The sequence below is a fragment of the Culex pipiens genome, chromosome 3 (assembly GCF_016801865.2).
Source record: "Culex pipiens pallens isolate TS chromosome 3, TS_CPP_V2, whole genome shotgun sequence".
Classification (NCBI taxonomy): Eukaryota; Metazoa; Arthropoda; class Insecta; order Diptera; family Culicidae; genus Culex; species Culex pipiens.
Genome location: NC_068939.1, coordinates 46,674,573 through 46,692,441, shown reverse-complemented (window position 1 = coordinate 46,692,441; position 17,869 = coordinate 46,674,573). Strand labels below are relative to the sequence as shown.

General features: G+C 34.6%; 2 protein-coding genes across 2 annotated transcripts in view; both read left to right on the top strand.

Annotated features, from left to right (window-relative positions):
* LOC120412620 (uncharacterized) overlaps nucleotides 1–17,869 on the top strand; it is a 72,405-nt gene that overhangs the window by 25,423 nt on the left and 29,113 nt on the right. The window lies entirely within an intron of this gene.
* The window catches only part of LOC120412619 (uncharacterized), a 249,575-nt gene that overhangs the window by 218,881 nt on the left and 12,825 nt on the right, over nucleotides 1–17,869 (top strand). The window contains exons 2-4 of the mRNA XM_039573169.2: nucleotides 4,338–4,737; nucleotides 4,801–5,085; nucleotides 9,019–9,494. Coding sequence (XP_039429103.1) covers nucleotides 4,338–4,737; nucleotides 4,801–5,085; nucleotides 9,019–9,494 — 1,161 coding nt within the window. The remainder of the gene's footprint in view (nucleotides 1–4,337; nucleotides 4,738–4,800; nucleotides 5,086–9,018; nucleotides 9,495–17,869) is intronic.

Genomic DNA, 17,869 nt, shown 5'->3' with positions numbered 1-17,869 from the left:
GTATGGCAGTTTTTGCTTCTATTCTACTCGCGCACTAATCCAGATGAAGTCCGTATTGGAAGAAATTGAAACGATAAATCAAATCCGGCCTGACACGGAGTCATTGTTTTTGTTCACCTGGTCCGAGACGTGGGCCCCAGAATGTATCATGATCGATTGAGATCGAGCCAACCAGATAAGCTTCATCCTGGGCAGTTGTCCTCGTTAATTTTCAGTGAAAGGCTTCCAAATCCTGAATGAGACACCTGTTGAAATGCACTTCCATTAGTCATTTCCGAAATGGTTTCAGACCCAGAACAGTTCTTCAAATTCCAATCCAATCCAATTTAAACGGTCCAAAAGAGCATTGTGTGTGATGCAAATTCTCACATGAATTCAATTTTGCAAAGTTGCAGCCCGAGTGAGTGAGTGAGAGTATGAGTTGATGTGACGCGACGCTGAGTGGTGAAGGCATCACCGGCGATTGCTCACAGGGTGTACGAGAGTGTTCGCTCACACTGCCCGTGTTCAAGTTCTTGGCACAGGCAAATGCAAGGGTTGGAACATTACTCGGAGAGGGAGGGTGGAGTGGGGTGTAACGATCATCTGCTTGATCTTTTAAAAAAAATATTGTTATTTATTTTTTTGAGTTGATATTCAAAGGTAGTTTCTGCTGTAAGATTATATCAAAAAGCATTTTCAAATGTAAGAATGCAGATTTTTCTATATTTGGCCAAATTAATTTTGAATTTTCTGTTGGAATAATTATGGTAAGAGTCGAATTGTTCTTCTTTGGTAATTTTGAGAAATGTTTTATGAAGCGTTTATATTGTAATTTCTATTCTAAAAGATCTGCCAGCATTGTTATTTAAATGTCTAACAATCTAACTGAAGCGTTTAGTACGGTATGTCCACGCATCCTTCCTCTTATATAGATTCTGTGAAATGTGGTTCTATTCTAGAATCCTCTCTGCGATAAACACAACACAGTAGGGCTAGCCGCCTAAATTATTTAAAAAAATCGCGAGTGTTTTCGGATGATTGTAATTCTTCATATTGACAAAAAATAGACTTTCATACTTTCATCAGACTGGATGCGTTTGTTTTTAGATTGGATTAGACTAACAAACAAATTCCAGTTTTAGAAATAATTTCAAAAGATGATATTTTATAGGCAAATGGCTCAGTTTTTTGCCGAAATTATGAAAACTATGCGCTTGACAGCACAAAATGACAAATCTTAGAAAAAGTTAATTTTCCAGAAATCGACATTTTTAATTCCGATTATTTAAAATTTAAAATTATTTTATGTTATTCTACTACCAAAAATTTACAAAAAAAAAAACAAAGAAGCTACAATATTTTTTTTCTAACGTTTTATGTCTTTTCTGATCATCGGTCCTAAAATTCAAAATTTGCAAAAGGTCCAAAAGTGGACTATTTGATCAAAATACAGTTACAGCGAGATTTTATTGAGATTTTTTTAAAGGATTGAAAAAAATAAATAAAATTTGCAATAGCCTTAAAACATTTTTTACCTTTCAAAAAATAGGCCGATTCTAATATTTTTTAATATTCAAAAGCAATTAGCTTATCGCAATATTCTGCGATTTTCAATGTTGTATTTCTTGGCTTGGATGATCCTCTGTCCATCGATTCGTTATGTCCAAATAAGCAATTTTGCATAATTTGTTTCTCCATACAAGTATCCATATGAACTTTGCAACTATCCATGCAAAAAAAAACGAATCTTGAGAAGGGATTTTCCAATCGATTTGTTTTTTTTAGAAGTTTTAGGTTATGTTTAGAACTTTTCGAAAAAAAAGTACACGAAATTTTTTTTTTTAAATTGGTATTTAGTTTTTTTGCCCTCCTCAACCTGGAGAAACAATAACTTCAAATCAAAATTGTACTAGGATTTACTACTAAATGATTTTCAATGTTTTGATAATTTTTTGAAAAGTTTGGAAAAAACTTTTTTTAAATCATTTTTGGGTGTAAAAATCAATTGGCATACGAAATGCATATTTTTGACATTTTGATTAGGATTACCGTTTTCAAGTCATAATTATTATCAAGTAAATTTTTTATTGAACATAAAAAAATGTGTCCATCCTCATCCAACTCCGAAAAATAATACTTCCAAAAACAGTCCAGACTTGATTATCCGAAGGCCTTGGAAAAAAAATCCTTTCGGATAATCAAAACTTCGGATAACCGAATCACAAAAAAAAATGTTGTCTTATTTTTAATTGTCGAGCCTAAGCATGACCCCTAACCTACGCTAAAGTGATTAAGAATTTTTAAATCCAAGATGGCGGCCAATAAGGCGGAGACGAAATATTGAAAAAAAATGCATTTTATTATTTAATAAGCAATCAACTATTCAAATTTGACTAAAATGGGGATGCAGAACTCGAATTTGATGTAAAAAACAATGAAAATAGAAAAAAAAGAAAACATTGTTTTTGTTTGTGATTCGAGGATTCGGATAATCGAGTCTGGACTGTAGTTGAGAAAATTCTCTATAATTTTTTTTTATACCTTGTCAATTTGATCTTTGGTAAATGAGTATTTCAAAGAACGAAAATTAGGAAAAAAATATATTTCTAAGTGCTACCCAAATATCCCTCATTTTTCAATGAATTGAATTTTTGTGTCAAAAAATTAAACTTTTGTGAAATTTTCTCATCTTTTCGATTAAAATATTAACAGAATTTGAATATAGTTTCTAATATTTTAAAAATTCCTACAATTTATAATTTTAGTTGAAATAGCAAAAATATTTTTTTATGAAAGTTTTAGCCATCATTTTCTTTTTTTTTCATTTTTGTTTTGTCATTACTGATCTAAAAAATCTTTTTCAAATAAGACAAGCTTAAAAAAACAAAGTTATTCCCATTTTGGGCATTTTTTTATAAATTTCTTTAGGTGATACGGGAAGACAGCGCCATATTGACACCACGACTCGAGTTTTTTGGAAATTAGTTCTTTCTGCTGGAGACGCTAAATATAAAGAAAGCAAGCAGTCTGTCGAGTTCAGAAATTGATTTAAACTGAACAGAAGTGGTCCAAAAACTGGCCTCCCGTTTCACCTTAATCTAGCTTACCCCACACTCTCCACAAAAGGTGCACCCGGCAAAATCACCCGAAGACCTCGTTCTTCCCATAGTCTACAAGCAGTGCAGTGTGCAGTCGACTCAGCCATGGCGCTGCTGTTGCTACTATAAATAACCATACGTGGGAACCGTAATCAATTGCGAAAAGAGCTCGGATTTGCTATTTGCATGTGCAATAAGGTAACGTGCAAGCAACCACGTGGTTGAATAGAGGAGGGGGTTCACTACACGTCACCTTCAGGAACGTTTTGCATATTCGAGCACTCGAACAAATCCGATGATTCTTCTGCTGGCTTTTGCAACCGAATGCAAGTGCAAGTTGCAATTCCGCTCTTGCAGGTGGAGAGCAACATATGCACCAGTTGAGGGGGGACATCTATAAATTACGTTGATAGTCTTTGTCTGTAGAAGGAAACAAAAGTGGTTCTCAGTAGGTATCTACGTGATTTAGGGATTTCCCCCAGGGATTCATCCTTCCTAGTTTGGGAAGCTAACCGTCAGCATCATCGTAACGCTCCAGGTTTGGATTTCACACAGAGTTGAGGGCTGATCAATAGCTCGTTGCTGAAGCTTGCGAAAGGTTGCAAAAACAACAACAACAAACTCTACTCTTGGAGAGCTTCGACATCCAATAGCAGTTCAGGCCAACACCTGCTTTGCATGCTGGGTTACCTTGGGCGGGGTTGCCTGGGAAACGAACAGAGGTTCCTCTATTGGGATGTTAAGGGCGATATGCACCGCTTTGTAAAAGCTGTGTTGACCATCTTTATAGTACAAATTGGATATCACCCTTCCAATGGTTCCCATGCTCCAATAATGTTCCCATGACACGTCCTACGACCTGTGCCGGCAACGAATGCCGTAATAGCTTGTAAAATGGGCGAGGTGGGGGGTGTCCACAACTAGACCCCCTCCGGTCTCCGCTTACACATAGCTCAACGTGATCTCAACTGGACCAATTTGAATGGTTCGAGTCCAATGACTAAGCACTCACATTTCCTGAAGGCGTTTTCCAATCGAGTCGACCTGACTTCGGTCAACAGGTCCCCTCTTGATTACAGCCTCCGTACAGAGCAGCAGCAGCAGCGCCGGTCACACCGTCTAATTAGCACCAACCCTGTTATCACTGCGAGAACATGACTCCGTTTGGCACTCTCTTACCTCCAGCTGAATCATTATGCTAATTTAAGTTCACATGACTATCTAGTCCTAACCTCCTTCTCAATTCTCGCTTCACAGAAGACAAAATCTCCGCCGACCAGACGCCCGCCTCGTCCTGGTGGAACTCGCACATCTCCGACTCCCTGCCCGCCGCCAAGAACTACTTCCAGGCCACGCACGGTCTCGTCCAGACGCACCCTTCCTTCGGCAAAACCGGCCCTTCGGCCCTCCCACTAAGCTCGGGGCCACGACCCAGCAGCAGCAGTCCCCTGTTGGCCAGCGGGTTCCCCTCGATCGCCAACCCGAACCCCCGGTCACCGTTCCGCCATCTGGACTTTAGCACCAGCGCGACCGCCGAACTGCGCCGCAATCCCAGCCTGTCCGCCCCGGACGAGTGTGCCCGCGCTTGCCGCGAGGGAGAACCGCCGAGGATCTGCTACTACCACTTCACCGTCGAGTACTACACCGTGCTGGGAGCGTAAGTGTCATCTAACTACCGAAATTCAACAGATCCAAAACTGACCTCCTTCTTTCTCCGCAGTGCCTGCCAGGTGTGCACCCCGAACGCGACCAACACCGTGTGGAGTCACTGCCAGTGCGTGCTGGCCGATGGAGTTGAGCGTGGTATCCTGACGGCGAACCGGATGATTCCTGGGCCGAGTATTCAGGTGTGCGAGAACGATAAGGTGGTCATTGATGTGGAGAACCACATGGAGGGTATGGAGTTGACGATTCATTGGCACGGACTGTGGCAGAAGGGAACGCAGTACTACGACGGTGTGCCGTTTGTGACGCAGTGCCCCATCCAGCAGGGAAATACTTTCAGGTGAGTGGAATTAAATGTGATGTTTTTAATTTTATTCTTAATCTTCATAAATCAATCACTTAATATCTCAATTCAATGATTCAAAAAATCAGAATCTCTGAACTGTTCAGATATCGAAAATTATTGAACTAAAAATTTCTCAATCATTATTTAAAGTCTCACACCTTTTGAATCTTAAATCAAAAATCTTTCAAAAATAGGAATCAATGAAAATTTCATCACACAGCGAAAAATTGTGTAAAAGTGGAAGGTTTGATATGACTTCTTTTATGATTTAGATTTTATTTATTTATTAATTTAGACTGAAATGGAGGCATTACAACGGAAACGTGGTAAATTTACACATTTTAAGAGGCAAAATTACACATTTTTTGACATAAAAGATGTACTCATTCCCAGATGTAATATTACTATAATTTTTTTACTGTGCAGCCCCTGACGTAAAATTACACATTTTTAACACACAATCAATCATAAAAGATTCAGTGTAAAAAATGTGAAATTTTAATCTGGGACTGATTAAATTTTCATCATTTTCTAATTAATTCAGGTAAAATTGCATAAAAACGTTCCAAAATTAAACCTTGGTAATTTTATATCTGGGAATGAGGAAAGATTTTGTGTCATCGTTAACATTACCATAATAAAATTGTATATTTACATCTTTCAGCATGTAATTTCACATAATCCACAGAAATTGAAGTAAGATTAAATCGAGAAGAGGTAATATTCAACCATTACGTTATTCAACCTTCCAAAATTTGACTATTTTTCAAGTGTTTAGTTTTTCTTCCGATTCTGAGTTGATAAGTTTATATGAAAATGGGTCTCTGAGTTACTATCATTTTTTTATTCTTTTTTTCAATTTGAAGGCAGAAATTACTGACAAAGATAATTCAGATCCAAAGAAATACAAAAAAAAATCCACAATCTAAAACAATAAAAGTGTTTGTAAAAGGACAAATAAATACTTTAAAATCTTACCCCAAGCTTCCTTTGACTTTTCATAGCTTACAGCTCATTTGGATGTTTTTCAGTACTGCCTGTTGATTTATTATTTTTTCAATCCATAATATTTGGCCACATCAATGTGTTCTGCCCTAGTTTATCAAACCAGAAGTTTAATTAAACAATTTGGAATGATTTTATTAAAAACATCACTGAGACAACAAGTGGTATTATGTGATGTCTATGAATAAATAGATATTCAAAAAGCAATTTACAAAAGGAGTATCTATGATTTCAACGATGTTTGTCTCTGTATTAGATTTTTTAAATAATGTTTGAAGAAAATTAAAATGTAAGATTGAAGAATCTTGATTTGAAGTTGTCTAATAGCTTCAACAATTTGTTATCTTTTTTATGTACTCATGCGCAATTTTAATGCTAAATTAAACAATGTTTTTAAAAAATTGAGAAAAAAATACGCTTGGTTTCATCAAACTTTAAATATTTTTGCGATAAATTTTTCTTCAATGTTTTGTGAAACTAGACTAGACATCTCCAAGCGATAAATTGATAACTTATGAAGAGCATTGATTACACAAGTAGTTTATTGATATCTTGAATTGATGGCAATAAAATCTGTCAGTTTTTACAGACTTTGTGTTAAAAAGTGTGTCTTGTCTTGAAAATGAAATGTGTACACAGCAAAAACTCCGATGGTAAAATCGCATGTAAAAGCATGCACATCACCTTCGTCAAAAAAGACACTTAATATTACACGCTGCATGTACAATTTTTGTAAACACAAAAAAAAATTGCAACCGACGGTACTCAAACCCAGCACCAACAGTAAGGACTGGCGCCTTAGCCCGCTCGGCCATTAGACCGATGAAAAAAGGAAAGGATAAACGTATATGTGAGCTTGACATTTCTGTCAAATAGGTTTTTCCATACTGATGGGCTACATATTTTGGGGTGTAATATTACACAGAATTTCATAAAATAATGCAAAATTTATTTTACACCCAGGCCTTTTACACGCAGCTGGATTACTATTTTATTTGCTGTGTGATTTTACTTATTAAACATAAATTAAGGTAACATTTATGCGAAAAAGAGGTAGTATCAACCATCTAAAATTAAACCATTTTACTGTTGAGGTTTATTTCAGAGAATCTGTAATACTACCTCTTTTTTGTGTGTTATTTAAATTTTTACCTCCTTTCGTGTTCAATATAAATTTTTCAACAAATTCAATTTTAAACACTCCATTTAGTTAAGGATTTTTCTGTGTTCACATTTAATAAAATAGTCAATCTGGAAGGTGACAAATTAAGCGTGTAATTTTACCCTTTTATGGAACTTTTACGCAATTTATCTGTAAAATTGTAATCACAGGAAAAATTGTGTAAGTTTACACGTTTTTAAAGTAATTTTGTCACACAATGTATTACTTTTTTTTTGTTTAACTGGTAATTTTTTATCGTGCTTCGTTAATGTTAAAAAATGTTTATACATAAATGCCATCAATATGTTAAGTATCAGTTTCTCAAGAAAGCATTTTTTAAAGTAACCCTTCTGTGTGCAGATACGAAAAGTACATTAAATTTCCCTAAAAATTACATGTTCCAGTTTTTAAAAGTCGAGTAATGAACAATGGTAGATGTTTTAAAACTATTTTTCTATTTATTTTAATTTTTCGATTAAAAATACGTATTTTTAGAATTCTGAGTACGCCATCAAATCGAACGTCAAATTTAACATAAAAGTCCCTTTGGCACCGAATTTTCAAATCATCACCATTTCAGGCTGCAAATTATTGAAAAACACATCTTTTTTCGAATGTTCAAAAATGAAAGGGGCCGTACCGCCCCACCGTCATAGATATCAAAAAATGGAACTCGGATTCGTGATTTGGGACCAAAATTACCCCTTAGAACAAAGTTTCACGCAAATCGAAGATTGGTCGGAGAATCTGAATCTAAAACCTAATCTAAAATCTGTTAAAAGCTTCAAAAATCCTTCACAAGCCTAGAGCCTCTTATGATTTTTATTTATTTTGCAAAGTATTGATCGATTTACCATTAACAATAAAATAAAAATTAAAGATTAAAAAACGAGTTTTGAAATAAAACGTATAGTAAATAACATTGAAATTCACTTATTCCTTCTTCCTTAAACGCAAATAAATAAAAACGTTACTTAATCCACCTTAAGGTGGTTGGTGCCTTCCTCGCATTCATGTTGTATTTTAGGTTGTATTTACAAATTAATTTAAGAGTTTTTTTTATTTTTTTTTCATTTATTTTTTATAATTATTGGTTTTACTTGAACAGCAATTTTCAACTCTTTTTTTTACCAACTCTCCAAAATAAAGGAGAAAAGTCTCATGAGTTATATATTTCAGTAAAAAGTTCGAGTAAATCTTTGTCGAGACAAAATGATGCAGCAACATAATTATTACAGAATTTTTCCAGAAGAGACGCAGATACAGCTTAAGCAATGTGGCAACCGGGCGATACGCATGCAAGGGGGTGTGGCTGCCAATCCCCCGCTCAGACCAAAATCCCTACGCATGCTGCGCGAATCTCGCGTAAGCAAAAAGACCCGGCCTTTGAGGTTATGCAAAAATCACCCTTTTTTGTAGCTGCAAAAAAACTTTTTCTTGGCATAGCTTTAAAAGTACTTCACTAAACAGAATAAAATTTAATAGGGTCTTAGGGGACCCCAAAACGAACAGAATAAGGCGGATCCGGCCAAAATCGGTTCAGCCAGTTCTGAGATAATCGTGTGGAAAAAAAATCATGTCTACACACATCCCCACAGACATTTGTTCAGAATTTGATTCTGAGTCGATAGGTATACGTGAAGGTATATCTAGGAGCCGTATTTAAGAAGTTCATTTTTCGAGTGATTTTATAGCCTTGCCTCAGTGAGGTGAGGAAGGCAAAAATAAAATAACTTATTCTTTCTTCCCCTCCTCTTCAGATATCAATGGACCGGTAACGCCGGCACCCACTTCTGGCACGCTCACACCGGTCTCCAAAAGCTGGACGGTCTGTACGGTAGCATCGTCGTCCGCCAACCCCCATCCCGCGATCCCAACTCCCACCTGTACGACTTCGATCTGACCACCCACATCATGCTCGTCAGCGATTGGCTCCACGAGGACGCCGCCGAACGTTACCCGGGTCGTCTGGCCGTCAACACCGGCCAGGATCCCGAATCGCTGCTCATCAACGGCAAGGGCCAATTCCGTGATCCCAACACCGGCTTCATGACCAACACCCCGCTGGAGATCTTCACCATCACGCCCGGCCGTCGCTACCGGTTCCGTATGATCAACGCGTTTGCTTCGGTTTGCCCCGCCCAGGTCACCATCGAAGGACACGGCCTGACCGTGATCGCAACCGACGGAGAACCCGTGCACCCGGTTCAGGTCAACACCATCATCTCGTTCTCTGGTGAGTTAGAGTTATCTCTTTTTTTGTAAACTAGTGACATCTAGCGGGAATTTCGTGAAAAGCCTTAATGTAGGCTTCAATGAATATTAGCTTCCAGGAATTTCAAAGAGCACACCTCATAATTCACACTTATCGAATTGAATTATATTTTACCCAGAATCACATAATTTTACTGCTCATCCCACCGGTTCCGTAACAATTGAGCCGCGGCTGTAAACCGCACCGGGAAAACCAATTAAAATTAAATAACAACGCGACCACATGCGCGCTGGATGTGTGCTTTCAATTAAGGTTTTTCCGGAATTTCCCGGTAATCAATTTTGGTCGAATGTTCCTGCCGGCAGTATATCGGAACGGCCTCGACACTGATTAACCCCCTGGGGTAGATTAATTACTGACGAGAGGTGATTGTGCACCTTTCAGTGATTTGAATAAAACAAAAGTTTTTGTACTTGAGAATATTACTTGATTTTTTTTTTATTGAGTTGAACAATTGACAATTAACCCTCGAAACTCCATATGAAGGGATTTAACCACCGTTACAATGAAGGGAACCCTTAAGGAAAGAGGACAAATGCGAAGCGCGATAATTTTGACTAATGGTTTTTCATGGAAAATCATACATTGTTTCAGTTCAGAGTGATTCAAATATTACATTTTGATTGGTTTTTACTTCCAACGAAGCGATTGATAAAAAACTAGGTTTCTATTTGGAATGAAGCAAATTGTTTTTTAGAAATTGATGAAAATAAATTAGCAAAGAAGACATTTTTTGTGCAACATTTTTAAATAAATATATTTTTTCAGACATAAATTAAAAAAAAAAACATTTGGTACAAAAACACATAAAACCAAAAATATATGTTAAAAGTGAATTTTTCATTGAGCTTCAAAACATAAAATCACGAAATTTTTTTTTTCTTGTGATACTCAAACTTGAACCCAAAAATGCTCTAAAGTTACCTGGAAATTCAATTTAAGATGGTGGTCAAAAAGGTGGTGTTGGTTTATTGAGAATATCCAAATGGTATTAAACTTTTCAATATGATTCCTCCTTCAAAACTTAGCTGTATTTTTTTTTTTATTACGTAAACCAGCTGGACCCTAAGATGACAGTTTCGTGAGTTGCGCGTATTCACCGACAGATGGCCAGTGGGCCTCGTCGGAGTCCGCCCATTAAATACGCAACTCGAAATTTGCATGGGAAACTTTTTTTTCGTGACGGCTTTCGCGGCACGCTCACGGCGTGTTTTCTAGAACAAACTTTTCAAGAAAAAATAGTCATCACTACTTTCAAATGTGTCTTATAGGAAATTTTCTCAGCTTTCCAATGCTTCTAAGAACGAAATGTTTCATCGGAAAATTTCTGAGATATCAATTTTTTTAAGTTTCTTGTTCTATATTCCTTTACTATTCATTGGAAACTTTTTAAAAGCTGTTCTAGACACTTGTCAAATGATGTGTTTTATGTGTCATTTACTCTTTGAAATGTGCCAAATAAGACAGACAACAACTTTGTAGAAGGTTGCACATCGCTAAATATTTGGAAAATTGTTTTAATATGTTTTAACAGAGTTTTTAAATATGTGGGATTAATTCAGAAATTAAAACCATAAAACCGTATTTAAAAATATTTTTACAAGAATTTAATGATAATTAAATAGTTTTTGTGAACAAATATTATTTGTATGCTCTAATTGAACTGATACAATCGAGTTTAGCAGGTTTGAGATTGTTAAGGTTATTATTTGATTTTAATGAATAAATATGATATTTCTGTAAGTGAATATGAACCGGAAACATTGATACAAGAGATGATTTAAAATCGAAAATGTACTACAAATTGCTGTTGCATGCTTCAAATGTCATATTCTCATCAGTATAAAACAGCGAAAAAAAATTACTGATGAAAATGCATTTAAAAGTAGAAGTAAAATTTGTGTTTTTTAACTCTGAATGTTGAATACACCGTCACAATTTTTTTTTGGTTTAAACAAAAATAAAATATTATTTAACAGAAAAAAATCAAACAAAAGCTTTCATTCCAAACTATTTAAACAAAAATCAAAGTATTTGTAAAACGTTTTTAAAACATAAGATTTGTAAGACTTTTACAACATTGCTAATTCCTTGATCACTTCATTAAAAAAAACCGTAAAAATCTCTTTAAACTCATGAAAAGTGTTTCTCCAGTAAATTTTAGTTCAATTTCGAGTATAAAACATGTTAATGTTTGGTTAAGGAAATATAATATTTATTCATAAAATCAAATAAAATAACCTTAACAATCTCAAACCTGCAAGAAATCGATTGTATCGATTGTACACGTGATATTTGTACACACAAATTATTTAATTATCTTTTATTTTTTGTAAACAATATTTTTTAATACGGTTTTATGAATTTTATTTCTTAATAAATCTCCCTTATCAAAAAACTCGGTTAAACTTAATTTTAAAAATGTTTAGCGATTTGCAACCTTCTACAAAGTTGTTTCTTGTCTTATTTTGCACACTTTGATGAGTTTCCTGAACTGACATCATTTGACAAGTTTCCTGAACTGATATTAAAAACTTTCCAATAAATAATAAAGGAATTTAGAACAAAAAAAAATAAAAAATAGATATCTCAGAACTTTCCCGATGAAACATTTCGCTCTTAGAAGCATTGGAAAGCTGAGAAAATTTCCTATAAAACACATTTGTAAGTAGCGGTGACTATTTTTTCTCCTTAAGGTTGCCCAGAAAACACGCCGTGCGCTCACTTCAACTGTTCTAAAAACATACAACTAATAATTGAACGTGGTGTATCTCTAAACAAGTTTCTTAAGAAAATGACTCCAGACTGATTATTTTGTCGTTTTAAACCGAAAAATAATATTGAAGGCCGCCATCTTAGGCCCACTGGGACTCCAGCAAAATGTTCTGGGAAATAATTTCGATGGAGAAGCACAGTACTTTAGTTCGATTGATGAACCGAACCCCAATTTTATTTCAGGAAATCGTAAAATCCTGTTAATTGAAAGTAACAATTTTTCAATATTTCACATAAAACTTCTTTAAAGATCATTTTAAAAATATATTTTCAGCTGTGTGCCCTTTGGTCCCGAGACCTTCAAATCATAAAACAAAGTTTTCATTTGATCTTTTTGTGTATTCAGCAAGCTTTTCAAAATTTCTTAGCATTTTTTCCTTATAACTCCTTTCTTTTGAAATGTGGCGAGCTAAAATTAGTTCACCCATTTCGGGGGTATGATTTTTTAAAGAATGTTGTTTTTGCGAAAGCTGCAAAAATTGCATTTTTTGGTTGGTTTGGTATTTTGATAGGATCACCCTAATCACCAAACAAAAAAAAATACGGGTCTAATTGTTTTGGCCAAGGAACTCGACATTCGAGGAATGTCGAAAAAAACATTATCCATCAATTCAAAAATCCATTATTTTTTAAAAAGAATTTAGTTAGAAACGTTCGGAATGTTTTACACCGATTTTATTTAAAGATTGCCAGAGACGCAAGGTTTCTTAAATTTTAGTTTGTTTTCGATTACCATATACAAAAATTTAGCGAAACCAGCAATCATATCCCAAAAAACTTTTAAACTGTCAAATAAATCTCTTTTCAAACACAAACTGCAACATTTCCTTTAAGCACATCTGTCTCAATTCAATGTCACGAACAAAAGCGTGACCTCTGCCAACGCACACATCTGCAGAGAGAGAGAGAAACTTTAATCGAAAAAGTTGTCTCTGGCATTGAGGTTGGGTCGCAAAATTTCCGGACCACATTCGAACAAAAGTGTGCACGGTGCAATACACGCTCAAAAATGTTGTTGTGGTGCAGGCGCAATTTGCATCCGTGGTGAAGTGGATTGCAATTTCGATTTTTTTTTCGCTGCTTGTTTTCCAAATTGCACTTTTTATCAAAGTTTATTGCGCCATGTTACTGGGCGGGTGTATGATTTGTGTATTTGAATTTCACCGCACCTTTGCGTGCAGTGCACCACAACGATCAACAACTCTCGAAAATGCATCAAATCACGCATGCAATTGCAGTCACCTCCTAGCTCGGAGGGAGTGTGTGTGGTTTTTTGATACAGGGTTTGATCAATTTTTTAATCTACGACTTTAAAAAATGTATAGTCTAAAAACTTGATTATGCTGAAATTTAAAAAAATATAAAGCATTCAAAATTCAAAACAAAAGTCTACAAAATCAACACAATCCTGTAAAAACACAATGTATGGCATCCCGTGAAGTTGAAGTACATGCTGGCACACGCCTGGTTTGCGTGGTGTGATGTGGCGGGCTTCTGGTGTGGTCGTCACAACTCATTTTCAACTTCAAACACGTTTTGCACTTGGGCCACTGCACCCGGCAGGTGCATGCTCAAGTTCATCTAATAAATGCACAAATGCGGAAATTTCACCCAACAATGTGTGATGATCCCGGATGAGCGCGAATGGGGTGTGAGAGAAGTTTTTTTCACTTTTTACAAACAAATAAAGATTTTCTTAAATATATCAACTAAAATGTATACATATATATTCATATTTTAAATAAAAATGAAGATTGAAAACAATTCTTTAACCAATTGAAGTAAGGAAAATATAAGGAGGAAATAAAGAGTAAGGAAAACAGTGTTGGAAACAATAATGATATCAGTTTATGCATTCATAAAATTCAAATCTCAGACTGGTACTTTTTTTAAATTTAATAAACAAAATACAAAAAAAAACAAGTAATACAGAATAATCATACACACTTATTTAACGAATTTCATAAAAACTGACTGAAATTCGTTAACAAAGTTCATTACTATTCACCGTTAAACCGATTTTCGATTAAATTTAGTTTATTTTGTTAACCAATTTTACCGATTTCACAACTACAGTCCAGACTCGATTATCCAAAGGCCTTGGCAAAATTTCACTTCGGATAATCGAATCATGAAAAAAATTCCTTTGTCTTATTTTTGATTGTTGACCCCTTAACTACTCTAAAGTGATTAAGATTATTTAAATCCAAGATGGCGGCCAAAATAGCGATGTTGAAATATTGAAAAAAAATGCATTTATCAATTTTATAGGCATTCTGCCATTCAAATTTGAATTAAATTGGGTTCGCAGAACTCGAATTCGATGTTTAAAGCAAGAAAAAAATACGAAAAAAAAATTGTACATGATTCGATTATCCGAAGTCCCATACAAACCTTCGGATAACCGACACTTCGGATAATCGAGGCTGGACTGCTCTGATTTCGGTTAAACAAATCTTTTTGTGTACACAATTTAATTTGTTCAACAGAATTCGGTGAACTTCACAGAATTTTAACTGCTGAACCGTTTGGTAAATTAAAACAACCGTTTTCGGTAAAAAAAAAGCTAACCGAAACTTACCTTAAATATGCTGCTGAGTGGGCTGGGAATATGTTGAATTTCCTTCTTTTTCTGGCATTTTCCCGGATTTTTTAAATAAATATTAAGAAATTGTTATCCGAAACATGCACCCTTCAAAAAATATTAATTGGACATATTTTTTTTTAATAAGACAACAAAAAATGCAAAATTTAATGATCATTCATGATTTGAAACTTTGGTCGTTTAGCATTATTATTGAAAATAATTAATTCAAATATCGAACAAAACTGTGATTTTGATGCCTAATAAATATAACATACACGCATGACTAAATAAAGCCCAAATAAAATATAATCAATGGAATACTTTGCTAGTTCTAGTGAACAAAGAAAAATTACATTTTTTTAAATATAATTTTCTGAAAAGGAAGCCCTCGTTGTCACGCTTAACCAGCATTTTAAACAGGAGAAAAACAAGATTGAGAATCTTCAAATGCAAGCTCATTTTATAGATTTTCAAGCATTTTAAAATATAATTACAAAGTCACGATTACAAATTTTCCTTTCCAATTGAAATGTGGTCAAAGACAAACTTATGGGAAATTGGACGAGCTTTCCGGTAAAAATATTTTCAAGACTGAAAAATCAAGTCTGTCATATAGAAATTGCCAAAAACCATCAAAAAACCTATTTTTTCTACATTTTTATTTTTAAAACCGCTGTAACTTCCCAAGGATTGGACTTAGGACAATGTTCAATATGGAGACTTTTATGTAAAATTGTCTGAAGAATCGACTCTCTTGTTCGGTTTTTGAAAAATTTGAGGTTTAGAGCACTTTTCAAAAAAACAGTTTCAGTAAATGATTTTTGTATTTTTTTAGGTGAGTTGCTCCATCCTGCATTTTTCGTTAGCCTTTTTGTAACATCTTAGGCTATTTTCACAAAAATTTTGAACGAAAAAAAATCGTGGGCTCACCTTCAAATTTGACTTTTAAACTTAAAAATCCAAATATCTCATGAAAGTGGCTTGTTTTTTTCTTTCAGTGTATTTTTTTCGGAAAGCTCGTCAAATTTCCTACAAGTTTGTCTTTGACCACTTTTTGATACGATGCAACGGCTTCAAGATACAGCAATATTTAAATTACGAAATACAAAAATATTTAAAACACTTATGCCCTTCTCAAATTTCATTATCGAGTGTAGCTGGCTCCATATACACAAAATGGCTTATATAAGCGTAGGATAACATGTCTACAAAGTTTCATTAAAATCGGAGAGGGTCGAGAAAAAGGTACCTAAAAAATTCGCTCGAATAGAAAATATTTTTAGACGTAGTTTCTTTTTTCGAAGATTTTGAAATATTTCGGAAAAAATAAACTTTGAATAATCGAGTCTGGATTGTATTGAAAAAATAATATTCGTTTATAATTTCACTTTTATTATTAGAAACAAAGTAACCAAAATACGACATTTAGGATTTATTAAAATTGTTGGTATATTTTAGGATCAAAATCAGATATGAAACTGTAATACCGGAGTGATGAAGTTTTTTGTAGTTCATTGGTGTATCATTTTTTTGTATTATAAAATTTATTAAAAGTTTTTGTCCCTCGTCTAAAAAAAGACAAATTTCGAATTTCAAGCAGAATTTCCGAAATTTTGAAACATAGGGTATCACAAATTCCTTAAAAAAATGTAACGGTTACGTTATGTTAAAAAATACAAAAATATGTAAAATTTCAATTAAATGGTCTGTTGCAAATAATTTTTGAAGTTTATATACCTCGAATCTAATAACAGTCAAAAGGAAGGGGGTCGGGGGGGTCAAAAAAAAAATATTGAAATGACAAGCCATAGTATTAAAATTTAAATGAAAAAAAGGGTTTTACAATGCATTATACACCAGCCCAGTTGTTTTGGAATCTTTTGTTTTAAAAATATCTGAGTTTTGATGAATATTTTATTTTTCGAGATTTTTTTTTGTGGTATTGTACATGGGAATTTTACAAAAAAACAAAATCAAAATATTTTAAATCGAGCCCAAACATGCTAAATATGGAAATGCATTTTAAATTGTTTTCAGATGATTAGACATCTATTTCCATTAAAATTTTATTTTTTTTTAAATCATATTTTTTTGCTCTATAATTTTCGGCAGATTTTGAAGGGGGGCGACATAAACTTTGAAAAATATTTGCAAATATAAATGAAATTTACATTGGCATTATTCAAAAGACCAGTATATTGCACGAAATTTTAATCAAAGTTTTAGACATTGATCTTGTTGCTCATATTTTATATTGTTATGACACTAATATGAACTGCTTAATAGTGATTTTTAAATAATAAATAATGCTGAATATATGATTATAATCTGGGATTGCTTCCAGTTATTGCTAGCTTTTGTTTCAAAATCACTATTTCCAATACCCCACCCCACTCGAGTGCTCAACTAATCAGCCATTCATTCGCCTTCACCTGTTGTTTGTTGCAACCTGATGAAGTACCCCTTTCACAGTAGTCTAATTTCAGATCGCGTGAGTTTAATTCCACCTGACCCCTCCTTCCCCTAACCTACACCCCCCTCCCAACCAATCAACAGTGATATTTCGTGACCACCCCAACCGTGTTCGGGTTCTATTATTCGTGTTGTGCTACTATCGTGGTCCAAACTACGGGGCTAATGAATACAGGTGTTAATCGAAAGCTACAAATTTGCACCCTGAATGGCGTTCTTTTTTTATAATTTGAAGCGGCTCGTAACACACACACTCATGACACGGGTAACCCCTTCGGGGCAGATAGGGGCTGACTGTCTGTGGGTGGGTTGCAATACGGATGGACTCCACCCTTTTCGAGGGGGAGGTTGCCCGAGTAGAAGAGATCAGTTGGATGGTAACATGTTTTGTTAGTCAAGTAAACTGTTTTTGTTAAAATCTCTTATTGAAATTATTTACAATTTTATTGACATTTGAAGATACACAGTTTTTTTTTTATTTTAAACAGAACAAAGTTTGTTA